Genomic DNA, 27902 nt, shown 5'->3' on the forward strand with positions numbered 1-27902 from the left:
GACTTATGTTCTCCAGCTATTCTCAGGAGCTGCTGTCTTTTTGTGGTTCTGAGGTTAATCCCATTGCCCTATCATGATTCAGACAATTCCCTTTTACAATGGCGAGGAGCAATAGGTAGGTCTTGCCTTGTTTGAGCTGACATGCCATTCACTGCATAGATATTTTATTGTCCCTGAAGACTCTCTCTACCTGCCACTGGGTAGACTGCTGCTATGCCTTTGGTGACCAGGGACCACAGGCTGCCTTACCTCAAGACTTGTTGCCAGTCCCATGGTTTTGATAGCAAAATACAAGGAGAAAACTGGTGCTCTATTTTCTACTTTGCAATATCAAACTGACCTTTGAAAGGAAAGGCATAGGCTTTACATATGGATCCTCTGAGGAGGGTCAAAAAATCCATCCACATCAGTGAGTGATCATGGGAGAAGTTGGGAGAGAAAACTACAAGCTGCCCTACTCCACACTGACAACTATTTGTGTCTTTCTCAAAGCTTCAACTTCTGTGGCCATCTTCTGTCTTGATTTTCCTCCTCTAATTAAAGATGAACTATTTCTATTTTGGACTGAGGTATGCTGTGCCAAATCAGGCACTGCCTGGCAAGGGTGCCATGTGTGCATATTAAACAGAGAGACAACAGAACACACAATTCCAGTACCAAGCGTCATCAATTCCGGGATCTTTGAACTCTGGAGAGTCTGATAATCAGCTGTGTTAGGGCCAAAACCTGCCTAGTGAAATGGACTATGCAAATGTCCAATTATCAAATGAGTTTGTTTTGAAATTCTTGCCTTGAGGCAGCCTCCCCTTTAGTTGTCAAAGCTGTACTCTTTGGCTTTAAATAGAAATGAAGTTAACATTACTGCTCATTTGGGGTGAAATTGAATTTGGTTTTTCTACATTTTTTTAAAATTTCTCATAAAATATGGAAATACTGGATTTTTTTCCTCCTCCTCTCTTTCAGTGCCTATTTGGCAATAATAGCTAGAACTCGTCTTCTCTAATAACTCAAGTTGAGTCTCCTTTTCCTTGGGTCTTTTCTGAGGTTCTAGACCTAGGATGTTTCTGGAATCTCTTCTTAACCCTTGTCTGACGTCAGGTCCATGAGATAAGTACTGTAGTCTTTCTCAGAAAGATGAAGAGCTTCAATGACGTGCCCAGCCTTAAGCAACTCAATGGCAGAGTCCAGGAAATAATATTCTCTGAGCCCCTCCAGCTATCACCCAGAACATGTCTTATATCACCACATGCAATCTGCAGAACAGTCCTGAGAAGTGGGTGATATTTTCTTCTCTAGGAGGAAACTGAGGCTCAGAAAGTTTCTTCTCCTTTCCCAGAGATCAAAGGGATAGCCTGAGGCAGAGCCAGAATGAGACACAGGGCAGGAGCATGCTGAAGACCCAGTGTTTTTATCACTCCTCTGCAGATTCAGAATCTCAGTTCAGGGGCAAAGATTAAACTAAATAATGTATGAGAAACATATGGAGTGTCCTATTTTGGTTATTCTTAGACTCAAAGTCTGCAAACTTTTCATACGTGCAAAGGCTTCTTCACTACACTCAAGGGACAGATCTATATCTTCTCAGTGTCAGGCCCAGTTTCCAAAGTGACTGTGACCTTTGGAAGGATCCAGAGAGCTCAACTTTACTATATATACCTGTTTTGCTCTAAAAGAACTGGACTCGTGAAAAAGAGCAACACTTACAATGTTTCTATTAAAAATATGAAAGAAAGAGAAAGAGGGAGGAAAGGAGGAAAAGAGGGAGAGAGAGAAAGAGAGAGAGAGAGAGAGAGAGAGAGAGAGAGAGAGAGAGAGAGAGAGGAGAGAGAAGAAGAAGGTGGAAGAGGAAGAAGAGGAGGAGGAGGAGGAAGACAGACACATTGTTTAGACCCTTCTGATGACATAGTTGAAATCATTGCTACCATTGACATTTTTGTTACCTCTGTCATAGGGAAAAAAAGTTAAAGGGACCTTTCAGAAATGATTTAACTGATGGGAGGAACACTGAGCGCCATGAAAAAAATGATCTTTGGTAGGGTGGTGAGGATGGTTCCAGGTTCTACACACAGGAGATCCATTCCCTTCTCTATACTTGGATTTCTGCATTTGAAAATTGGAAGGGAAGAAGTGCCCACTCTCTAAGGTGTCCTCCATTTTATCTCAGAAGGTCAAGGACTCCCTAGGACTCTTTCTGCACTGATACCCCCAAACCTACAGGCATGAGTCCTTTTCATCTGCCTGCCTCTGCTGGGGAGCTACCACCCCCAAGCCAGGGCTTGTCATCTTAGGAGGCAAACATTACATACAAAGAGGCTGAATGCACATCATTCTCCAAGGGGACTTAGCTTGTCCCGAGATTCAAAGAATCATGAAGGAAAATTCAGAGTTTAACATATAATTGTTCCAGGATGAATGTATGTGTGTGTATGCATTTTTATCAGTATCTATCTATATCCTAAAACTTTCCAATGAGTCACATTCCAAAATTTGAATTTATTAACAGCTTAAGACATTGTTTTAGTGTAAGACAAGGGCCATTCAGAAAAAATGATCAGAGACACTCTATGGTATCTTTTCCCAAAGAGATGCCAGGTCCCCTTATCAAAACCCTTGGTTGTGGAGGAGCTGTCAATGACCATCCACCTTAAACAACTAAACTTGAGGGTAGAAATAAGGTCTCTGGAAATGTGGCACTACCAGTAACAACATCCCAGGCTTGTGCCTAGGAAGCCAGCGTCAGCTACTCAGGCAAAGATGGGGACTTTCCAGCCCAAGCTCTATGCCACATCTGGACATGTAAGTGGTCATACATAAGTTCCAGGTAACCTCCATAACACCTTTGAAGGTCAATGACGAGGTTTGATGCACCTTGGACACTTGGGTCTCCCCTTGGGTGGGCTTAAAAAATCCAACAATCCTTTGTTTCCAGACTGACCTGAAGCTTCCCAAAATGGTTCTTTATGCCCCATTAACCCCAACCTATAAACCCAGACACTTCCCACTTGTGTCTTGGTCACCTCGAGTCAGTTTCAAGGTAGGAGACCAGTAGCTGCCTTTAGTTTGCAAGATAGTCCTTTCAAAATCAGCCATCCTCCAGGTGCCCACTAAGTGACAGGAACTTTCGAGAGCAGCCACCCTGCCGTGAGCAGGTCTACATGAGTCTCCTGGATCATGTCTCTGCCTTGTCCCACCAGAAAATTTAAAATCAAATATTACAGAGTAATATAAAAGAGAAGATGCCATTCCTAATAATCTCATAACACTTCACCCTTCTTCATTTTGTCTCTTATTACAAGTGTTCAGAAGCCAAGATAGGGGTCTGACTTATGTCCTTCTCTCTGGTAGCACTGGATGTTGTATTTATAGACCCCTGGCCCCTGTGTGGCCTCCACAAAGGCCCAGGGGAAATGTATTCATAATTGAAACATTTACTGTGGTCTTACTGAAGTCCGACACTATACCAGGTACTTTACACTATTATCTTACTTGATCCCTACGAAGCAGGCAAAATTCTTATCTCTGTTTAACAGATGAAAACATTGGGACTGAAAAAAGTGAAGCCACATTCAAAGTTACAGAGCTAGGAAAGAACTGAATGGGCTTTCACTAGCACTTTGCTCCTTGTGACTACAGAGGCCTTGATTTCAGTATCAAATGGTGGGGAGTAGTCTGAAAAGGCAGAAGAAATAGCTTGCCTCATTCAGAGCCATAGTTATAGGAGTCAAGTCTTGCAGTGAACCAGGAAAGAAACTGGCCCTCTAGAGGCATAAGTAGGGCCAAGGTGGAATCAAGACAGGACTAGACCATTTTAGCTGTCTTTGAAGGCCCTAGTACTACCTACACAAAGTCAGACGTGGGGTGTAAGAGACTGAGTTGAATATACATTGCCAAGATCAATGTGTTAATCCTAGTGGGTGCATGGCTCAGAAAGCCAAGGCTAATAAATGTTGGTGAGACTGTAGAAAATAGGCACTCTTCTACACTCTTGATGGGATTGCAAACTAGCCCAGCCACTATGGAGATCCATGTGGAGAATCCTTAGAAAACTGGGAATGGATCAATCATATAATCCAGCCAGGGATTGAAACCAGAGAACTACAGTAATATATGCATACCCATGTTTATTGCAACACAATTCATAATAGCCAAAATATGGAGCCAACCTGGGTGTCCATCAAGAGATGAATGAATTGCAAAATTATGGGAAATACACACAATGTAATTCTACTCGGCAATAAAGAAAAATAAAATTTACAAAAAAATGGAAGGACCTGGAGAACATTATGTTAAGTGAAATTAGCCAATCCCAGAAAGTGAAGGGTCATATGTTTTCTTTAATATGTGCAGGATAGGGAGCAATTAAGATACAAGAGAGACTCCAGATGATGATGAGAAACTTCAAGGGAGCCAGGGACAAGACCTAAGGGTAGAGGTGGAGGAAGACTGAGGTTCATTAATAGAAATACCACCATAGACTATGTGTATACATGGGAGTATATAACAACATCAAACTGGGTACTCTGTATTGGGAGGAAGGAAAATGGGGACGGGGTACCAAGAGCGTGTGCATGTATGTCATTATCAACATGATTTACATTATAATGTGAGGCTATAATGTACCAATAAAAGCCAAAAGCTATACATACAAAAATACACACACAAAAAAGCCAAGGCTATACATGCAGTGAAGGTGAGGGCACAAAATTCCCATCTAGGCTTCCTACGTCTATCAGCATAGCTGCTGTGCTACTTGAATTAGGTGCCAACGAGAGAAGTGATGTTGGGCTGGTCAAAGTTTCTGTGGCTATCGGGATGTGTCTGTTGCTTAGAAGAAACCAATGAGAGAGTTCATTCAAGTGTATTCTTGGATCTGCACCTGAAAATCAAATGACCAGGCTTGCCATCAGTTTATAATTTGGTTATATTACTGTGATTTTTGTTGAGAGAGGTTGTTTTCCTGCTAAAAATGCTTCCCTATCTCTGGTTATCTTGATCTGATGTTTAGCTATTGGAATGCAGACAGCCTGACATTGGGCCTAACTGTCCCTGATGGTTAAATGTAGTCTCTGTGGTTCTAATCAGCCTTACAATCTTCTCCTATATGCCTATGTCCATATGTCTTATTTGTTAAATGACTTTAGTGTCATTATGATTGTTTCATAGGAATAGAATACAAGACTTGAGATTTGACTCCAATTCTGCCACCTGTCAGCTGTGTGATGGGCGGGCACCCTCATTTTTTTGGAGCCATCTCAGTAATGACACTAACTTCCCAGAACTGCTGAAAGGGTTCAAGGTGATTTGACACATATGCTTGGAATGGAGAAATTCCCGACAGGCATCGGCTGATTCAGAATTTGCATAGCCATGCCCTATTTTAACACAACTTCCTGTTTGTCCTGAGAAATAGTACTTATGTGTGACATTCCAGCTGTCAGTCTAAAGGAGATGTTGGCAGATGGCTATTTCCTTAGTATTTTATTGTACTATGGCAAGGTTGCTATGGCCTTTAGGTGATATTCCCAGAGTTGGAGACTACTAGAACTTAGAGTGACATTTGAAATCAACCATTTATCCCACTGGGCAAATAAAAACATTAAGACCAGGCAAGGGAAAAAGATGTGCCCAGGGTCGTGCTATGGGTCAGAATCCTTCGTGCATAGTGTAGAGGGTCTTCCTCCTGGCTGTGGGGGCCCTTTGGAATGCCACCTCTCTGGGGAGCATAGAGCCTGAGCCAGGCTGAATGCCAATCCCTGAAACACTGGCTCTCACTTCCTCAGGCTTCACTCGCTGGCACATCCAGCTGGGCTGGTTTGCTTCATGGCATATACAAATGCCAATGTATTCCTGACAAGCCTGCTTTGTGTATTCAACAAAGAACCACATGAAGTGTCGGGCATATGTGGCAACTCTTTTACAGTTGGCCTTTCAAGGCATCTGTATTTGAAGCTACAGTTCATTAAATAGAGCCTGAGAAGCCAGCATTCTCAAAACACTGTCAGTTCTTTAGGACTGTACCCAGCTCAGGGGAACTCACTCAGCAGACACCAATCCTAAGGCCTAAGGGAGGGTCTCCTTTCCTCCAGGGATTTGTCAGAACTTCACCACATGAGACCTTCAGAGTCATGAGAGACCATGGATGCCATCTGAGATGAATAAACTGAGGCCAGACACATGATGAGGCTCACCAAAAGATACATGGTGAGTGGGTTGCAGAACCAGTGCTAAAACCCACTGTATAATCCTATGATCTTTATTATAATGGATTAAAGCTGTGGATAACAAAGAAATAACTTAAGCAATTAGGAAATTTCTCAAAGATCCAGTTATGATTTTCTTTTCTGGAATAGGCCGGCAAAAATATGCATGGCTAGGTTCCAGTTATCTCCCAATGCTGGATGGCTCCGCTAATCTCCAATAAGGCTTCTTGGGTTTTTTCATTCTAGATGTATTCTTCGGCCAACAAACTGCTTTTTGATGGCTGCTGGAAGATCCCTGCTGGTGAACAGGTCTGTTTGCAGGCCAGAAGCTACAGTGAGAACAAGGTGAAAGGAAGCGTTGCACTAGGAAGGAAGGGGAAAAGCAACTAACTGGAGAATTCTTGGAAAACCTCCCAGCTCTGAGCCAATTAGCCTTGTGCTTTGGGGTGATTTAAACGCTTGAGTCTTGATTTCCTCTTATATAAATCAGGGAGAATTTTAATGCTAATGATGATTATATAAATAATAATATCTGCTGTGACAATTATATAAGTAATACAAATGGGCTTGCTGTTGGTTGGTTGGTTGGTTGGTTGGTACTGGGGATTGAGCCTAGAAACATTCTACCTCTGTGCTATACTCACAGTGTTTTTTTTTTCATATTTATTTTTAATTGGTGCATTGTATTCATACATCATAGTGGGATACATACTTTTGTAGACATACATGCACACATTGCCCAGTCAGCCCCCACCCGATCCCCAGCCCGTTCTCTCCCTATCCCCCCCTCCTATGCTTGGCTTAGTAGTTGACATCTAGTATTATAGCAATTTATCCAAAATTAAAAATGATAATCTCACATAACAGTTTCATTTGTCTGATACCAAGCTTTTGATGACTTAAAGATAACATTTCAATATTTCTTTTTGCTTTCTTTCTTACCAGAGAATCTATTTTTTTTCTATTTTTAGGTGAAACTATCATATATTTATATATTTATTTTTCAGAAAAAAAAATCTATCCTAATATGGAATATGGTCTCTAGGTACCCACATCGATCTTGAAAAAGAACAAAGCTAGAAGATATATATTTTCTGATTTCAAACCATATAAAGCTACAATAATTGAAACAGTGTAGTACTATTCTAAAGGCAGATATATAAACCATTGGAGTTAAATAAAAGCCTAGACCTAAATTCTTCCCTATATTGTCAAGTTATTTTTGACAAGGTTTCCACGAACATTTGGTGGTAGAAATAATAATCTTTTAACTAAATATTGTTGAAAAATAATAATTACATGGTTGGTTGGTTGGTTGGTTGGTACTGGGGATTGAGCCTAGAAACATTCTACCTCTGTGCTATACTCACAGTTTTTTTTTTTTATTTTGAAACAGAGTTTTGCTAGTTCCTGAGGGCTTCACTAAGTTGCTGAGGCTGACCTTGAACCTGCAACCCCCTGTCTCAGGCTCTTAAGCAAACGTGTACCACCATGCCCAGCTAGACATGTTTTCTTAACTATACAGATGGATGCTCTTACTGCCCTGGCCTCTGGCCTCATGATGCAGATATATCACTGTCTCTGTACCTCAGATTTATCACCAGGAACCTATGGTTGAACTGAACTACTGACTTGATTTTGAAGAACCCAAGGAGAGCCTGACTAGAAGAGGTGCCCCCTCCTCTTTCTCTGTTTCATATAAATACCTCAAGGGTGGGGGCACCGAGGTGTCATGGGACCAGTGCAGAGATTAATTAGAAGCATATATTCTGCATGGGGTCAGAATATATGACCCCATGGGGTGAGTACTAGTTGAAAGCTTGGTTTTGCCACACCTGGACACTCAAGGGATTATGTATTCAGCTTGCAAGCTGTGTATCTTAAGGAAAATAATTGAATCTCCCTGAACCTCAACCTTTTCATCTACAAAATGTGCATTAAAACAAAGACCATCTGGTGGGATTTTGTGAGGAAGATTAAATGCAATGGCGTACACTGAACACCCAGTATGGTGGAGTGTACATAGTTTGGCCTTATTTTTTTTAAATTTATTTTATTGGTGCACTGAATTCATACATCATAGTGGGATACAAACTTTTGTAGACATACATGCACACATCGCCCAGTCAGCCCCCACCCGATCCCCACCCCATTCCCTCCCCATCCCTCCTTCCCATGCTTGGCTTAGTGGTTGACATCTAGTATTATAGCAAATTATCCAAAATTAAAAAATGATAATCTCACATAACAGTTTCATTTGTCTGATACCAAGATTTGCTGACTTAAAGATAACATTTCAATATTTCTTTTTGCTTTCTTCCTTACCAGAGAATATTTTTTTTCTATTTTTTTAGGTGAAAATATCATATATTTATATATTTATTTTTCAGAAAAAAATCTATCCTAATATGGAATATGGACTCTAGATACCCAAAATGATCTTGAAAAAGAACAAAGCTAGAAGATATATATTTTCTGATTTCAAACCATATAAAGCTACAATAATTGAAACAGTGTAGAACTGTTCTAAAGGCAGATATATAAACCATTGGAGTTAAATACAAGCCTAGAGCTAAATTCTTCCCTATATTATCAAGTTATTTTTGACAAGGTTTCCACGAACATTTGGTGGTGGAAATAATAATCTTTTAACTAAATATTGTTGAAAAATAATAATTACATGGAAAAGAATAAAATTGGACCCTTACCTAATCCCATATACAAGTATTAACTCAAAATAGATAAAAGACCTAAATATAAATCTTAAGACTATAAACTTTTAGAAGAAAATCTGGGTCATAAAACCTCACAACATTGAGATTGGCAGTGATTTCTTGGATATGATTTCAATGGCACAGGCAACAGAAGAGTATACAAACTCCCTAAAAAATAAAAAAATATATTGTATATCCAAAGACAATGTAAACAGAGTTAAAAGTTACTAATAGAATGGGATAAAATATTTACAAATGCTATATCTGAAGGTATACTAATATTCCAACTAGAAATCCTAAAAATTAACAACAATAAAGGCAAACAATACAATTTAGAGATAGGTAAAAGACTAACATAAATAATGAATCTCCACAGATAACCAATCTTAGTTGTCTGTTGGATGAAAAATCTTGTTTCTCTGGTTCTGGTGTGTGTTACCTATTTCTTCTTTGTAGTTAATCTCTTTGAGTATTTTCTCTAGCGCTGGTTTTGAAGACATAAATTCCTTCAGTTTCTGTTTGTCAGGGAAGCTTCTTATTTTTCCATCTAATTTGATAGAAAGTTTTGCTGGGTAGGAAATTTTTGGCTGGAAGTTGTTTTCTTTCAGAGTTTGGAATATGTTACTCCAAGCCCTTCTGGCTCTCATGACTTGGTTTGGGAAGTCTGGAGTGATTCTAATTGGTTTGCCTCTGAATGTCACTTGGCCCTTTGTTTTTGTTGCCTTTAAGATTCTCTGCTTGGCTTCCACAGTGGTCATTTTGACAATTATGTGGCGTGGGGATCCTCTTCTCTGATCCTGTCTAAAGGGAGTTCTATAAGTTTCCTGGACCTGTGTATCAACCTCTTGCTCTATGTTTGGAAAATTTTCTGCTATTACTTCCTTGAAGAGATTGTTGATCCCTTTGGTTTCACTTTCTTTTCCCTCCTCTATTCCAATTATTCTTAGGTTAGCTCTCTTAAAATGGGCCCATAGTTCTTCAATGTCAGATTCCTGCTGTTGGATATTTTTTTCTAGATTAGAAACTATGCGTTCATTTTTGGAATGATCATCTTCTAAGAGCAAGATTCTGTTCTCCATGTGGTCTAATCGGTTGTTTGTGCTTTGAATTGAGGCCTTTACTTCATTAATTGCATCCTTTATCTCTTTTTGGCTCTCTCTGAGTTCTTTTCGAAGCACCTCTATTATTTCTACAGTTATTTTCCTGATTTGATCTTCCAGAAATCTCTGATTTTCTGTTTTATCGGGTTCTGATGTTGTGGGGTTGTGGGCATTCATTGCTCCAGTGTTATTCCTCTTTCCCATGATTTCGGAAGTTTGTGCCTTCTCTGGGTTCTTCCTTTGGGTCACTATGACTTCACTTAATGTGCTCTGGATCTCGAGTCTGTGGTATCTCAGACCCCACTACTCCTTTACTGGGTTGTATCACAGAGTCTCCGACCCAGGGAGTCGATAGAGGCTGCTTTAAACTATGGGGGGTGCCAGGTTGCACGTTCTCCTATGGTGTGATATCTCTGCCACTGCCACTCCCCCACTGGGTCAAGTCCCAGGAAGTACAGTACTGGGATTTCTCCTCTGTGGCCCGCAATTTGACTCACTGTTCTTGAGTTCGCAGATGTAGCTGTACTGGACTCGTTGAATTCGCTGCTGCTGCCGCCGGTGGCAATATGGTGCTGCTGCTACGCCCTCGGCCATGAGGCTGGCTTATTTCTTCTTGATTTTGAATTCCACTCTGAGTTCTTGCAGCGTGTGCTGAGCTCAGCCACTGGGAGCTTTAGATGTTCCCTGTGCTGAAAGATCCCGCCTGGCTGTTCCGCAGCGGCTCACCTCGGCTTGCTGTAGCCGTCTGGTGAACTCGCCGCTGCTGCCGGCAGTATGGCGCTGTTGCCGCATCCTCAGGCGTGAGGCCGGTGTATCTCCTCTGTGGCTCTGAGCTCTGTTCTCAGACCGCTTTCTCTCTGGAGCCTGGTGATGTTTTTGTTTCTCTGGTGATGGTGTTTTCTGGCTATGAAAGGTGCTGATTTTGTGGTAATGGAGATTGGTTGTTAGCAAGGCTCTTAAGCCCCGCTTTTCTCGGTCGCCATCTTCCTGGAAGTCCCAGTTTGGCCTTATTTAATAATGACCATCATTGCTTTTATTCTTCAAGTGAGTAGGGGTAAGCAATGGTAGAGGGGAGGTAGGGCATGGGGTTTCCAGCACCAAAGGCTGGACTGTGTCAAACCTTGCTGCAGAGGGATAAAAGCAAAAGGGATGAATGTATGCTCCTCACTTAATCTTTCTTTTGTGATGCCCTGGTCCAGTGTTCCTTTTGGAAGACCTAGGTCAGGTCATCTAGATTTTGGCCCTGGTTCTGTGATGCAACTTCATGCAATCCATTTAGCTTTTGTAGACCTCTGTTTCTTCATTTAAAAGCTAAAGTGGTAGACTAACATTATTCTCAGGTCTCTTCCATGTCTATCATGCTAAGATAAGACTGACTGCACCTTTGGGGTCAGTGATCAAAACAAGTTCTTTAACTTGCACCTAGCCAGCTGGTTGGCATAAACCCAGGAGTCCTAACTTCCATTCCAGGCTTGGATGATTTAGGACTGCTACTAACCCTTGCTGAATCATCTCCTAAAGAGGCACTGAGACCACCAGTCACCTTTGATATTAATCCACCAGCTGCCATCAACATCTGGTCACTCACTTCATAACACTAAGTGCTGAACCTGGTCCCTCTCTGCCCCCACCCACTACCACAATTCATTTGTCATGGGGCCCCAGATTTTGAAATCTTTCATTTCCTTCCCATCATTCTGTTCCCTGGAATGCATCTGGGAACCAATCACCCAATTCAAGACATCTGTTTAGCTCACTTATAATCAAGCTGCAGTGAAGAAGGGCCAAGTCTTCTTCAATCAATCAATTATATAAACACAGGCTTGGAAGGAAGAGGGGTGCATGCACAAGTGTGCAGGGGGGTGGGAGAGAGGCACAGAAAGCTCACCTCTCATTTCTCTTATCTATGGGCCACTGCCATATTACAGATAGGAAAATGAGTTTCTGCTCATAATTCCAGAGCAGAATGCTAAAAGTAAATAAAAGTACAGACATTCTGAAGTTAATAGGCCCAGCTCACTTTATGAATGGGAAAACTGGGGTTCAGGAAGGTACCATGACTTGGCTAAGGTGGTATGACATTGGGTCTGGAAAAATAAGACAACTGAGACCAGAATCCAGTTTGACTTCCAGTCCAGGGTTCTTGTAATTTCTATAAATTTTCATGCAGTGTGTGTGTGTGTGTGTGTGTGTGTGTGTGTGTGTGTGTGTGTGTGTGTGTGTGTGTGTGTGTGTGTGTGTGTGTGTGTGTATTAGAAGTGGGGTTCTCTAACAGGATAAATTCAGGACCCAGAAAGGATAGTAAAAACCCTAACAGTTTGTATCATTGCTCCATATGGCATCTGTCTAAATGGGATTCCTGAAAGAGGAACGTAGGAGAGGACCTCTGAGCAATGTGACATCCATGACAATAGGAGGAGCCTGTCAGCCAAGGGAAACTGCAAAACATGCAAAAAGGCTTCTGCATCTACTCCTCCGTCATGAAAAGACATAATCTGCTGTGTTGCTGGTAAACATTGGATTGCTAGCTCGAAACAACCTTGAAGTGTAGGCAGATACCAGACTGCCCTACTGTGGTCTCTGTGCCTGGCAAGGACTCCAAGTCTAGTGGGGATGATGGATTTTCTCACACCTAACTGCTAGAGTAGGCAGTCCTGGGAGACCTGGGAAACACAGAATATGGGAGACTCTTCTGCCCAGGAGAACCAGAAGCTAAAAAATGGGCAACTTCCGGACTGCCTATTGAAACCGCTAGAAAATTTGCTAAGAATAGAGGAGAGGATACAATTATTTGAGATAGGTAAAGAACTAATATTGCTTAATTTAGTATACCTTTATAAATTTTAAAGCTGGTCTTCATGGGGATAGCATTATGGATAAAGATAAAAATGATTTCAGGTTCTAGAAGACAAAAGTAGAGACTTAGAAGAAAGTTTTGGCAAAAAAGCTTTTTACATATACAGCCATAACACCAAAACCCAGGCTACTGGCCTCTCACTGAAATGGGTCTCTCTCCTCTTCAAAACCATTAGTGAATCACCTATAATCTGGGCACATTCAAATCTGTTCTCATAGTCCTCACAGTGATGCTGTCACTTAAGAATCATAGTTACTCCCATTTTGCAGATGACAGGCCATGAGACTGACGAGAATCAGGGCTGGGATCCCAAGTTGAGTTTTTTTCCCTTTACTCTGCTCTGACTTCAAACAGAGGCTGGCAGGCCATTTGTGTGGGTATTACAGAGGCAGTGCTGAGGTGAACTAAAAACTATTGTTTCCAACCTTTGTCCTACAGTTTGGTGACTGTGAGAATCTCATCTTTGTGAGCTCTCCAGATGGCCATGAGGCAACAGGACTGAGCCTGGTAATGGGCTCATCTATACCAGGAAGGTATTGTCCCCACACTGAAACAGCCCATGGAATAGCACAACTCTACTGAGCTGACAGAACCCTGAGGTGTTGAGATGATAAAATGGGTGAAGCAATATATGGGACTAACATGTGAAGAAATACTTTGTAAGATTAGATACTGAAAAAAAATGTGAAGCATCATTATGCCTCTGTTGCAGAAAGCTTAGGTGTGGGCTCCACCAAGCAGATGGCCTGCATCTCCACTTTGCCACCAGTCCTGGGGAGGACAATAACTCTCCTAAGCCTCAGTTTTCTCATTTGTAAGATAAGACTATTTGATCAGGCAGCCATGGGCCCTGACAGTTCGCAATTTCTATAAATTTCTCATAGACCAAATTAGTTTAGTCATCCTACCCAAAGGGGAAGTCCTGTTAGTCCAAGGTCTCTCCTGACATAAAGTTCTGCATCTGAGGCTCCTTTTGACAAATCATTTCATTTGGGGAGGACTGCCTCTCATGATTCTCACTCTTGATCAGTCATTTTGCTGCATATGTTTTGGACACATGTCTGTCTAGGTTAGTTAGAAGTACTCTGTATACAATATCTCAGACGTCCCAAAGCTGTCAAAACAAAATTCCTCAGCTCACTCATATCTGCTGAATAGGCTTCTTTAGGTTATATAGAAAAAAAAGCAGAAGAAGTAAAAATCCTGGCCAAAGTTGTTAAAAAATCATAGCTTTGAATTCTAAGCCAAAGTAAATCTAGCCTGGAACTGAAAACAAAGATATTTCTTTACTGAAACCAACTAATATGATGGAGATATCCCTACCTTTCACGGAACGAGAAAACTCCAGGTTCTAGAGAGCTCTAGAGGTTAGGAAATGAGAACCCCAATCCTGCTTATAGTTTGCCCCTGGATTGTTCAGCAAATATTATAATCCAGAATAAATTTATTGAAAATGTGACTCATCACAATATACTAAGAGTATGTACTACAGATTCAAAAGGGGAAAAGATAGGAATCCCCTGACTTCTACCTGTTTACAGTCCCGGAAGAGTGAAGATGCAGGACCACAAATAACTAAGACATCAGAGATGCAAAGGGCTGTGGAGAGATATTTGATAAATGTCCCCTAGGAGAGTATGGGGTAAAGTGAGACTCATGGCCATCCAGGCTGGCGTGGTCACTAGCTGCTGAATGTGAATGCTTGCTGTACAGAATCCAAAAAGAAGCTCTACTGAGTTTAACAGGCATGCCACACTTTTGCTAAAACCGAATGAACCTTCCTGGTACATACTGGTCACCAGATTCCAAGAGAGATTCTCCCTCCAGAGAACTGCTGGAGTGTTGGGAGTTCTGTACATACACTCAACACAATCATATAACAAGAACTTAAGAAGCACCTTCCAATGGATTTTTGGGCTCCTCAGACCTGTGATAAAAGTGAACTAGACTAGAATCTCTGTGACAGACGAGGACAAAGAGCCTGTCAAATTTTAGATACTCACTGAATGATTGCATATAAAATACAAAGAAAGATAGCTAGTTAGGTAGATAAAAGCAATATTTAGCATCTTCTCAACCTTCCAGTTAAATGAATTAGATGCATATGTGATTGTTTTATTAGGTCACATAGTTTATATACCTGGACCATAAAGGGTATGAAATATAAGCTGGGAAAGTGATTTGGTTGAAAAGAAAAAACAGCAAAAGCCCCAATTTTATGAATATGGGTCTCACCAGTGGGTTTCTTAGAGAATTGGACAACCGGGAAACATGACCTGTACAATTCAGAATCTTCTCAAGTTTCAAGAGGTATGATACCACCCTAGTGTTGGGAAAAAAATTTCATCAAGAAATTTCAAGGAGAAATAAAGATCAGGGTAGAGTATATGCTCAGGAAAAGCTCTGTGGTACAGGCAGGAACTCTGCCGGCCCTGGCCAGATAGAGCAGGTAGCTTTAGAATGGCAGGTTCAAGGGAAGGAAAGACACTAAATACAGACAGAGTGGAATAAGAAGGTATAAAGCACAAGGAAGGGAGAATGAGTGTAAAACATAAAAGGTCTTTAGCTGAGGGAGGAAAGACCCTCTATCGTACTTGATCTTCTTCATTTCTAGGCAGCTTCAACACGATTAATGGGTGATTCTTTCATCTAAAACTTCTTTGTTCCCTTGGATTTTGCTGTTATAGCACGTGCTGGTTCTCCCACTTTTCTATTTCTCCAATTCCAACTGTTTTCATGCTCTTCTTCCTTTGCTATCCTGATTTTCTTTGGGTCTTCATTCTCTAACCACCAGCTTCAACCTCAGTGTATCCCACTTCTCAAAGACCCTGGTTTTTGAGATCGCTCTTTAGCGATCGTCATCACATGGATGTCCCAGAGGCATTTTCAATATAACTCATTAAATGTGGGTCTCACCACCTTCTCCCTTCATCTAGAAGTTTGGTCACTATCTCTCCTCTTCTCTGTTTGAGTTAATAACATCTTCATTCACTCAGTCTCTCAAGCTGGGATTTCATGGTTAGGCCCCTAAATCCTGTTCACCCTATATCCAGAATCTCTCCCAGAATCCCTTCCTGTCCCCTTTTCATAGGTTGTTGTGCTTCAAATATAGGCTCTTGTTCAGACCCTGAGCACACCCAGAAGCATCTAATTCTCCAGCCTCATCCTTGTTGCTCCCCCATGACCCAGGTTCTCTCTAATTGAAAAATTGCTCCTTTATGTCACAGTGCCTGACCTGTTCTTATCGATAATCTTCTTGTCTAGAATGCCTCCATCACTGGTGTCAGTATTTCTGAAGTCCAAGGTCAAATTCAGTGGTCCTCATCTCCAGAACCTCTACCTCCCTGATCCTCTACACAACTCGACCTTCCTACTTTGTCCCAGGGTGCTTTGAACATGCCCTATTACTGTGCCTATCACACAGTGGGCATGCTTATGTTTCTCTTGAGAGCTCAAGGGAAGGAAATGTGTCACTTACATGCCTGGAATACAACCATATACTGTTGGTGCTCAATGAATACTCATCCTCCCCTTCTTTATGTTGTTAGGGACACACTAAAAAGAGAAGTGGTGCAGGTAGGTAAAGATGCAGGAGGGACCCTCAAGAGGGAAATTAAGAAGGGAGCAAGAATTGAGAGCTGATTCCCAGGTATGAGAGCTGAAATCATGTTAGTGGGAAAAGGAGACTAGGAGTTACAAGTGATCTTTTCTACTCTTGTCCATCTCTTCTCTTTCTATGGGTTCCCTTCTTTGTCTCTGTCCCTTCATATCTCTCTCTCTCTCTCTCTCTCTCTCTCTCTCTCTCTCTCTCTCTCCTCCCCCCCCTCTCTTTTTCCTCCCCTACCTCTACTTTTTATCATTGTCTTCCCTTCTGTTTGTGACAGTGATTTTCAATGAATCTCCTGAGGCTTGTTTTTCTCACTTTCATGTCAGGTAGCCAATTATTCTCTTATGCTCTTTCTTTCTGCTTCTTTTCACTTAATTTGCCACTAACATAGAAATACTCTGTTCATAACTATTGAAGGGCTTTATACATCTTCCTTTTAAAAGTATATGACAAAGAAGAGCATTTTAACATGTCTCTTCTAAACCAACTGCTTTATTTAGTGAATTTCCATGGATTGAGTTCGTTGATTCCCAGCGGGCCAGAAGCCCACAAGGTGACAGATGGTTCCTGTTCCTGGGTCTTGTTTGACTTCCGGAATTGCTGTTCCCATTGGGACTCAGCCAGCCTGGTGAATATATCCAGAGGCCTTTTGCTTACTGTGTTGTAGATAAAAATACAGATGCATGAGCTAGAAAAGAACTTGATTCCTCAGTTCAGTAGAGCAGGGCTGGGAAGAGAATACAAAAGGACCTGGCCTGTCAGGGGCAAAGGAGTTATAAAGGAAGCTTTCGACCCTAACGACAGTGCACAAGGGAGCTGGAGGCTGCTTTTCATTGAGGCCAGGCTCCTGAGGGCCGGAATAGCTGATTAGGGCCAGCCACATTAAATATGTAATATCAGAAATGTGATCAAACTGACTTCCTGCCAGAGCTCTGAAGGAAATCCCATAGGGGGCTGGAGGGCCATTTTGTTTTCCATTTTTGATTCTGTGTTAGGTTAATTTTTTTAAGAGAAAGATATTTAATTTACCCTGTTTTTTCAATCAAAGAAATTGATACATTAACAGGATGGGTGGTGGTGGCAGCAGCAGCAGCAGCAGGGAAAGTAATTAAAAAGTCTAATTTTTCTTTCCAAAAGCACCAGCCTCTAAATTGGATAGGCCTCCATGGATTAGAAAGTAGGCAAAGTTTTAATAGAACTTTTATTTAAAGTCCATCAATAGCTTTGCTATGTTCAGATGTTGGGAAAAAATAGTTTCTTTTCCTGGAGCCAATGTTTAGAGCATTGAGGGGGCTGATGGATAAAGGCTTGTATTAATTTCTTAGGGCTGTCATAACAAAGTACCACATACTGGGTGGCTTAAAATAATAGACATGTATTGTCTCAAATCTAAAGGTCAAATGTTTGAAATCAAGGATTTGGCCAGACCATGAGGCCTCTGAAGCTCTGGAGAACCTATTTCCTGCCTTTCTCTTAGCTTCTACTGTAGCCAGAAACCTGGATGTCCCTTGGCTTGTAGAAGCACTACTCTAACCTCAGATTCCACGGCCATGTGGTATGTTTCCTACTTATGTATGTGTCTCAGTTTTCTTTTTTTTTTTAATTGTTTATTGGTGCGTTATATTCATACATCATATTGGGGTAAAAAACTTGTGTGGACATACATGTACACCACAAGCATTTAGCCCCTACCCAATTCCCACCCCATTCCCTCCCCATCCCTTGCTTGGCTTAGTGGTTGACTTCGATATGTTTAAGTACATTGTGTGTTTTAGAGAATTTCCTTCCTTCTTCCTCCCATCCCTCATTTAGGTTGTCTTGTTTGCTCCTCTATAGGATTTCCTTTTTTATCTAGAGTTCCTCCTATGACCCATTTCTCCTTAGATTTCACATATTAAGAAAAGCATTCAATCAATATCTTATTGTTTGTGCCTGACTAATCTCGCTTAGCATAATGTCTTCCAGTTCCATCTATTTCCCTGAAAATGATATAATTGAGGTATTTTTAATGGCTGAGTAAAATTTTATTGTGTACATATCCCACAGTTTTGTAATCCATTCATCTGTTGATGGACATCTTGGCTGATTCCATAATTTGGCTATGGTGAATTGTGAAGCTATGAACATAGATACACATGCATTAGTTTGGTAGTTTGGTTTACTTTCTTTTGGGTAGATACCCAGAAGTGGGATTGCTGGATCAAATGGTAGATTTGTTCCCATTCTTCTGAGGATTCTGCATACTGTTTTCCAAAGTGGTTGCACTAATTTGCAATCCCACCAACAATGTTTTAGAGTTCCCACTTCTCCACATCCTCACCAGCATTTGTTGTTGTTTGTGTTTTTGAATGATTGCCATTCTAGTTGAAATTAGGTGAAATCTCAGGGTAGTTTTAATTTGCATCTCTCTGATTGCCAATGATAATGAACATTTTTCATGCATTTATTGGCCATTTGAATTTCTTATATCATGAAGTGTCTATTTAGTTCGCTTGCCCACTTTTTATTGGATTTTTTTTTTTAGTGTTGTATTTCTTGAGTTCTCTGTATATTCTAGATATTAGTCCTCTATCGGAGGGGTAGGTGGCAAAAATCTTCTTCCATTCTGTTGGCTTTCCGTTGAGGTTCTTGACAGTTTCCTTTGCTGAACAGAAGCTCTTCAGTTTCATGCAATCCCACTTACTGATATGCCTTTTAATTTGTTGTGCCTTTGGGGTCTTGTTGAGAAAGTATTTATCTGTGCCTATGTGTTGCAGTGTTGGACCTATGCCCTCTTCAAGGAGCTTCAAGGTCTCTGGTTTGATTTCCAAGTCTTTGACCCATCTTGAATTGACTCTTGTGCAGGGTGAGAAAGTGGGATTAATTTCCAATTTTCTGCATATGGCTAACCAGTTTTGCCAACACCATTTGTCGAACAGGCTATCTTCTCTCCAGTGTATGTTTTTGGCCCCTTTGTCAAAAACCAGTTGGCTGAAAGTGTGTGGACTTGTTTTGGGGTCTTCTATTCTGCTCCACTGGTCTATGTATCTGTTTTTGTGCCAGTACCATGCTGTTTTTATTACAATGGCTGTGTAGTATAGTTTAAAGTCAGGTATTGTGATTCCCCCTGCATGGTTTTTGTTGCTAAGAACTACTTTGCTATTCTGGGGTTTTTGTTATTCCAAATAAATTGAAGGACTGATTTTTCTATGTCTTTGAGGAATGATCTTGGTAGTTTAATGGACATTGCGTTGAATCTGTAGATCACTTTTCGAAGGATGGCCATTTTAATGATATTTTTTTCTGCCTGTGTCTCAGTTTTCTTATAAACACACCAGTCAGATGGGATCATCCTCATCTACTATGGCCTCTTAACTTGATTACATTTTCAAAGATTTTATTTCCAAATAAGGTTTCAATTATTGGGTACTGGAGTTGTTGGGACATTAACATATCCCTTTGGGAGGCAGAATTCAACCCACAAAAGGGACTGTAGTCTGAGATAAAGATGAAGAGATGAGAGAGTGTATGACTACTTACAGTGTAAAGGACCCTCCCCTCATGCTGCAAAACGGTGACTTACCTATCCTTCCTGGGATATTCTCAATCTGGGAACATCAAATTATGTTCCTACAGCTACCCGAGTTCTTGAATGTCAGGCTGATTGTTCAAGCCAAAGTCTGGGTCTCCTATAAAGTACAAGCAATCTCTAGGGAAAGGGAGCTTATCTTTGAAATAACTTGGTGATGTGATAGGAAGAGCTAGAAAACCTGGGTTCACTCTCCTTTATGACTTGCCTGGCCCTACAGCTCGAGAGCACCTTATTAAACTCCTTTGGTCCTCGACTGACATTTCTGTAAACACAGGCTATAAAGTAATTTCCACCCTCTGCAATTTTATAACACAACTTAAATGTGAAAAGTGCTTGTGAAAGGTTTTGCCAAGTATCACAATTTTTTAAAAAAATTAAAATCCCCTCTCTCCTGCTTATCTGCGGCAGAAACATTGGTCATTTTGTTTAAGATACTGATCCAGTTCTCCTCATACTCAGAATGGGCAAATACGAATTAAGTCTGGGAAGCATGCCTTCTGTTTCTACAGTTCTAGAGCTCAAAGTGATCAAAACCCCCTTTCACTACTCCTGGTGGCCTCAAATTCTCAGCGGCTAGCACAACCTGATCAGACAGATTTTTATCTGGGGCGGGGGGGGGGGAAGTTAGAGCCTGATCCTTTAGCCCAGCCTAAATAAATAAGTCTGAAGGTATCAGAACTGAAGATGAAAATAAATAACACAAGAAGTTTTCCTTCAGAAGTCCTCCCCCTTTCAAAGTCCTGGGGGAGAAATGCACAGCTCTCTGCTCCAGATGATAAAATTAGCGGGCACTCGTCATTCAAGACAGAGGCGAGAATGAGGCAGGAGCTGATACGGAACACCACTGGAGAGAATCTCTTTTACACAACATAAAAGCCCTGACGTAAATTAGAAGAAATATGGGAAGCCTTCAAAAAGGTAGGTCAAACTTTTTCCTCAAGCAGATAATTACAGGCTGGGGGTGAGTAAATCTTATTAGCCTCTCTCCACCTCATCTCTTCTCATAAAACACTCGCAAGAAGAAAGGTCCACTCAATTCAGGACTGGACAGCTTGCCTGAAAGGACTGGCTTGCGCTGTCCATCATGATGCCCCTGGTTGGGCTCTTGAAACCTGCTCCCCATACTCCTGCTTCTGTCACTAGGACCCAGGTGACCACCAGACAAGCATGAAGTGCCTCTGTGGACTTGCTGAGACTCCGAGACTTCTCATCGTCTGAAGAACTATTCCTTCAGGCGGCAATTTTCCAGTCAAATTTCTCTGTCCAAGTTTGAGGCCTTAAAATTAATGAAGTTGTTAACATTTCTTAAAATGTCTTTCCTGGCAGTTGAAAGGTATAGATTTATCACCCTTGAGCCTGCTGGTCTTTTTGGTTCATAGACATGTAGGCTGAGCCCCACAAATACCCTTAAGGAGATGAGAGTCTTGGCCTTAACTCTGCCTTTAGCCTGTTCTGCAATGGACCTCAGGGTGTGTCCTTAATGTCTAGGCTTCAAGGTCAGTGACAGAGCCCACTCTTTATGGTGGTGGGTCTAGGTGCCTGCAGAATTATTTCTCTGACATTTGCTCTTTGAGAGGTCAGGGCCAAGTCTTACTCATCTGTATAATCTCCAGGGTTGGTAGTATGATGATGATGGTTATAGGGTCTTCATAAGGTGAATTAAATATGGCAGGGAGATTAAAAAATTATTTTCATACTCAGTCAAAGGGCTATCAAGAATCATTGCTTTTTCACCAATAACAGTGATGACTTTGGTATACATTTGGGCCAATGGTTGGGGTCTTCTCTTTCCAAAAAGGTAAATCATGAGGTTCTAGGCCATAAGGAACATTTGAAAGGGACACTGGAGGACATCCAAATCTACTCTTAGCCCTAAAAATACCACATTCCATTCTCATGTTACAGATAAGAAAGGTGAGGCTCAAAGAAAGCTGGGTTTATCAAGACCAAGCAGCAGGTAGGTAGGGGCTTAAAACACTTCCATGGATTTCCCTTTTCAACCTGAAGCTTCCCTCAAGATGCTCCATAGCATATATAAGGGCATATATAAGAAATATATTGCCCTCTGTGACATATTAGAGGTAGAACTGCCCTTTTTTGGACAGTCTATATTTTGTACAAGTTGTCTTCCTATAGAGATACTGAATGACTTTGAGAGCAAACTCAAAAGTGTTATCTGAAGACAAGTTGTACTACAAATCTGGTTACAAAGCATTAACTATACAAAGGAGTAGATTTCAATTATTTAGAGACACTTATCCTTATCATAAGATGACACTCAGTGTCTGGCTTAAATAAAATAAAAAAGTAATTCTTATCTGGAATCTCCTGAGAACCACTGATCCTTCTCTTCCTCTGAGGATGCTTAAACGGATCAGGAAACATCCCAACACAGAGTATAATCCTTACCTGCCCTAGGGTTTATGATGCATTTATTTTTTGAGTTTGAAATGAAAGGTACCATTAATACAAACCAAGACTGCATTATAGATGATGGACAGCAGGCATCAGGCTGGAGCATTTCTACAGTGAGTGGAAGATCTCTGTTAGGTGTATTTTAAATAACTCAGGCCTAAGGGCATAGAATGAGTAGCATGAATAGGTGAATATGCCCAGAAGGGAATCTAGAACTCAATGCTGTACTGAGTTCATAAATACTTAATTGAATCAGGCCTGATGAGAGATTTTCATCTCAAGAGGCCATCTGCATTCACTCATCATATGCATGTTTTAGGAGTCCCATGTGATGGGATAAAGTGGGGAACAAACATAGCATAGTGCCTGGCCTCTCGGGATTCACCCAAGAGAAGTTCAAGAGAAACAAAAATATTCCCCTGGAAATACATCAGCTCTCCCCTAAACCTGCTTGTTCTACCACAGAGGCCCAGCTGCTATGAGCTATAGTAGGCTGAGCACCGAGAATGAGAATTTCTACACTATAGTGTGTAAATATAGCCTGGGGGTGGGGGTCCTAGGACAGGACCTAGGGGTCTGAGTAAGTAGGAAGAAAAAAGAAATAGAGAAAGAAAAAAAGAAAGAAAGAAAGAAGGGAGGAAGGAAGGAAGGGAGGAAGGAAGGAAAAAAGAAGAAAGAAGAAGAGAGGAAGAGGGGAGGAGGAAGAGAAAAACAATTTTTTGCTTTGTAGCTAGAGAACCCACTCCGTGTGATCGTATTAACCTCAGTTTCCACACCTGTGGAAATGGAATTGAACCTATTCTCCTTATACTTCCAGGGCTGTTGCAGAAGCAAATAAAATATTTAAGAAACTACCCAAATGTGAGGGAGTCACTGAATAAGCTCTGGAAGACCTGTGACCCTCATAATAATGATACCATCCTAAGAATCCATGATCTTTAGAAATTCTGTGGATTTTAACCTTATATCCAGAATGCTACAGTCAAGATACAAATAAGCTGCATCTAATGATTAAAAAAAGATATCAGGAATACCATGTAGTAAAAGGCTAAGGAATGGGATAGAGAAGCAACAAAGCCCTTGGCTTCTTCCAGGATGCAGGATGCAGCTAGAAAGGCTTGGTCTAGTGAGGCTGTGTGCCACGGGAGGCAGAGGTCACAATAAGACTTATTTTCATAGAGGGGGGTCAGGGATCCCTGGAGCACCATTAATCACAAACTGAGACTCATAGCTTCCTTAATTATGTTCTAGTGATAGTACAACACAACAACTATCAAAACATATACTTACCATATCGGCTGCGATGAGACAGGAAAGGAAAGGAATCTTTCATTATCCAGGTCAGATTCCATGCAAAATAATCAGGAGGAGGAGAAGGCATGTTTGTTGGCAACTCCAAGGAGCTGTGACCTGGACATTAAAAAAAAAAAAAAGAAGAATACTCATCTATGTGCTTAAGATGGATCTCATGGATGTCACTCAATATCACTTAAGTAAGTTCACAAGGGGCTTTCATGATAATCCATTAGAACGACGAAGGGAAAAAAAATTGGAATTCCAGTAGATTGAATTGACCTCAGGACCATGATCTAAGAGGTCTGAATATTGTGACCAAAACTATGCCAAGAATCACTGGAAGATGAACTAGAAGCCAAGCTTAATGGCTTGGTCTAATAGCTCTATCCAAAGTCTATTCGGCCTGTAAGAATTTGTACAACTTTATAGAGAACTTCAATCCATCTCGTTCAGATAATGCCTCCATCTCTACTTTACACTCAGACTTGTAACTTCACCTAATGTTGTTTGCTTGGGTTACTGCCTTATCAATGATAGGGTTGAAATTGCAGTCAGAAGTTATGAGCACTTGACAATTATGTTATTTTCAGAGAGGAAAAAAGAAGCTAGGTGATGGGTTTCCCCATATCTAAAAGGCCAGGGAGCCACAAAGGATTAATGTTTTTGATTTGCATGAGAGAAAGAAGGACTGAGAAAAAAAAAAGGAGTGAAGCAGTATTAGTCCGTTCCTTAACAGTACCTCGAGTGGGTTTTGTGCAGTGAAAAGTCATTACAATATATCTACAAATCAAATGAGCACACACTGTATGCTCTTATACAGTTCTTCCTAGAAAATCCCCAACTCAATCACTATTTGATAATGTTTCATGGCAGATGGAGCTTTCTGTTAAAGAGGAAGGGTTTGAGAATTAATTCTGTTTAGTAGATAGATGTGTAGCAACACCGAGTGAAGGGGGAACATAGGGGAGGGAACTAGAGTCTCTTCTGTAGCTTTCACATTAAAGGCAGAATGGCCTCTTTGCCCACAAAATGTCATGTGATACAGTGACTCTCTTAAATGTATATATCCTCTCCATTTTACAGGTGCAAAAATTGAGATTCAGAAGGGCAAGTGGTGGGATTCAGAACTGAGCCCATGTTTGCCTAGCACCAAAAAGGCCATGGTCTACCATGGGTGGGCTGCTACTCCAGTAGTTAACTGGGAAGTGGCTTGGAGTAACTATGTGGATTAAAAGTAGAAGACAGAGAATAGTGAGAAGCAGGAGTGGCAGAGGCATTGCCCCAGCTCTTCTGCCTTAGTGTCTTCTGCAAGCCCTGCAGTTCCAGCTCCTCAGGATCTTATTCTCCTGCCTCCATCTTCCTTTTTGCATCAACACCACCCTCACACACTTTAAGGAAATTTCTGCCTGGGTGTCCCTGGAAGCCTTTGGTTTCCAGACTCTTCTACTGTTTCTATAGGTGCTGCCCTTGAGTAAAAATGAGCACAGGCTGGGCATGATGGCACACACTTATAATCCCAGTACTTGGGAGGCTGAGACAGGATCATGGGTTTTTGGCCAGCCTCAGCAACTTAGTGAGGCTCACAACTTAGTGAAACCCTATTTCCAAAATAGAATAAATAAATAAATAAATAAATAAATAAATAAATAAATAAAATAGGGCTGGGTGTGTAGCTCAGAGATAGAATGCTTCTGGGTTCAATACCCAGTAACACACACATACACATTCTCTCCATTCATTCTCTCTCTCTCTCTCTCTCTCTCTCTCTCTCTCACACACACACACACACACACACACACACACACACACACACACACTTGAGCACAGGACCATGAGGCACTGCAAGTGGAACAGGATGAGCATTTAAAAAAAAATGACCTCTACTTTCCATAGACTTGAATCAGAAATACTGGCTTCTATATAACTAGTAATGATTTTTTTACTTTCCTCTCACATATGATCTCCAGAGATCAGAACTGAATTGACCAGAGTCAGGTACATCTTTTTGTAGCAAATCTACAAAATGTCTCAGAAGAAATGCCCTGAAGGGGCTCCGAAGCTGTGCTAGGGAGCTGCACAGAGAAGCCATCTCATCGCACTCACTTATCAACTGTGTTTTCTAGATGGACGATGGGGTCCAGAGAGGTGACCCAAGGCCATGTGAGTTTTCTTGGACATGGTTAAAGTTTATTAGACTTAAAATAATTAATAATATGTATTAATATCATATGCAGTATGCTAAGTACTTTTATTTTATTTTTGGGACCGGGAATGGAACCCAGGGGCATTCTACCTCCAAGCTATACCCCTAGGCCTATTTTTATTCTTTATTTTGAAACAGGGACTCACTAAGTTGTAGAAGGCCTCACTAAGTGGCTGAGTCTGGTCACAAACCTGAGATCCTCCTGTCTCAACTTCCCAAGTACTGGGATAACAAGAATACATCAGAACGCCCGGCTACTAAGTACTTTAAATGAACAACATTCATTTACTTCTTACAATAACCTTGGGAACAAGTGCTATTATTTGTCTGCATTTGAGGCTTAAAAAGGTGAGATACCTTGACCGCAGCCCAACCAGTGGTGGGCAGGAGATTAGAGAGTCAGCAGACAGGCTGGCCTGGTGGGAATGTAAAAGCCCATTCTACTTCCACAGCACCCACAAGCTAGTGCAGGGTGGTCCTTAGCTCTCTACTGCTTGGCAGGGCCGCCATGGGCAATGCTAGGGCTGAAGGTCACCATGGAGCATGCTCGAGAGCAGGACCACAGCCTGAAGGGCCTGCAAAGGCTGTGACGAGCCCTGCAAGGACTCCCATGTGAATAAAAACTGGCATCTCTCTGTCTGAGTCATCAGCTTCGCTCAAATTTTAAGTAATTTTGAAGCAACAGGAAGACTAAGCCTGAGCTGTATTTCTCTGTTTTCAAGTGATGTCATTTTTCTTAACCATTCTGTTTGGGAATGGCATTTAATTCTTCCTGGATGTGAGAGATCAAGCAGATGGGGCTAAACTTCAAGAAGTACTTATGACTCTCTGAGTGGGCACAGAATGGCAGATGACTTTTTTTTACCTGGATGAGGGCCAGGTAATGTATTCAGGAACAAAAGAAAAAAAAAATATATATATATATATTTGGGTGTGTAGCTCAGAGGCAGAATGTTTCTGGGTTCATATATGTTTCATATATATATATATATATATATATATATATATATATATTTCATATATATATATGTTTCATATATATATGTGTTTCATATATATATACATATATATACATATATATATGTATATATATACACACACACACACACACACACATACATACATATATGATAAAAGGGAAGTCTCTAAGCCCTGAGCCCTGAGTCACGTCCTTATAGACAGCACTGTGGGTCATCCCTACAGACAGAGTTCAAAGCTTTTCATAGCCCACAGAAGTACAAATAAATTGCTGGGCATCCTCAGAGTTGACTACTGGAAAGAAAGCAGAAAATTTTATTCTATCCTTATAGGAACTCCTAGGACTATGGACTCACAGGAGCCCAAATCTGGTTCCTAGAAGAGGTAGACAGAATGTTAAGCTGGATGAAGCTTGGAAAGTTAATCAAGGGGTCACCCTAAGGACTAGGCCATCCCTCCTGAAAAGGAGAAGATGAAGAAAAACACAAAATTGGAGGTATCTGATTTGCAAGTGAGTGCTGACTACAATTCACAGGATATACATAAATTTTGAATACATAGAAGAAAAGACTCTGCACTGAGCAAGTGCAGGGGGAAGAGGCTGGCAGTTCCCCTCACAGTCCTCATTCCCCCTCATCCTCACTCCTGTTGAGAAGGGAGTTTTCCAGCCCAAAGAGAAGCTATGCCATGAGAAGCAGTCCCTTGAAACAAAATAAAGCTTGTGTTTTTGGTGCTGCACTCTGAAAACAGAAGGATCCAGAGTGGATGAACCTCACTAGCACAGATATAGGGGAAAGGTGTGAATGAAGACCTCCTGCCTCCAGTGGAAGGAATAGTAGACCCTATGGAATGAGGAGGGAAAGTAAGGGAAGGGGGATACAGGAACAGGAGCTACCATGTGCCCCAGAGAGGCAGACCAGTAATAGCCTGAGGAAGGAGATGGAGAGGAACACACCTGACT

At 41.2% G+C, this 27902-nt stretch overlaps 1 protein-coding gene across 1 annotated transcript in view; it reads right to left on the bottom strand.

Annotated features, from left to right (window-relative positions):
* The window catches only part of ALK (ALK receptor tyrosine kinase), a gene marked incomplete at both ends in the record, with an annotated part of 721303 nt that overhangs the window by 484488 nt on the left and 208913 nt on the right, over positions 1-27902 (bottom strand). The window contains one exon of the mRNA XM_080711348.1: positions 23755-23874. Within this exon, the coding sequence (XP_080567474.1) occupies positions 23755-23874 (120 nt within the window). The remainder of the gene's footprint in view (positions 1-23754; positions 23875-27902) is intronic.

The sequence above is a fragment of the Muscardinus avellanarius genome (assembly GCF_963383645.1).
Source record: "Muscardinus avellanarius genome assembly, chromosome: 15".
In the NCBI taxonomy this organism is placed as follows: Eukaryota; Metazoa; Chordata; class Mammalia; order Rodentia; family Gliridae; genus Muscardinus; species Muscardinus avellanarius.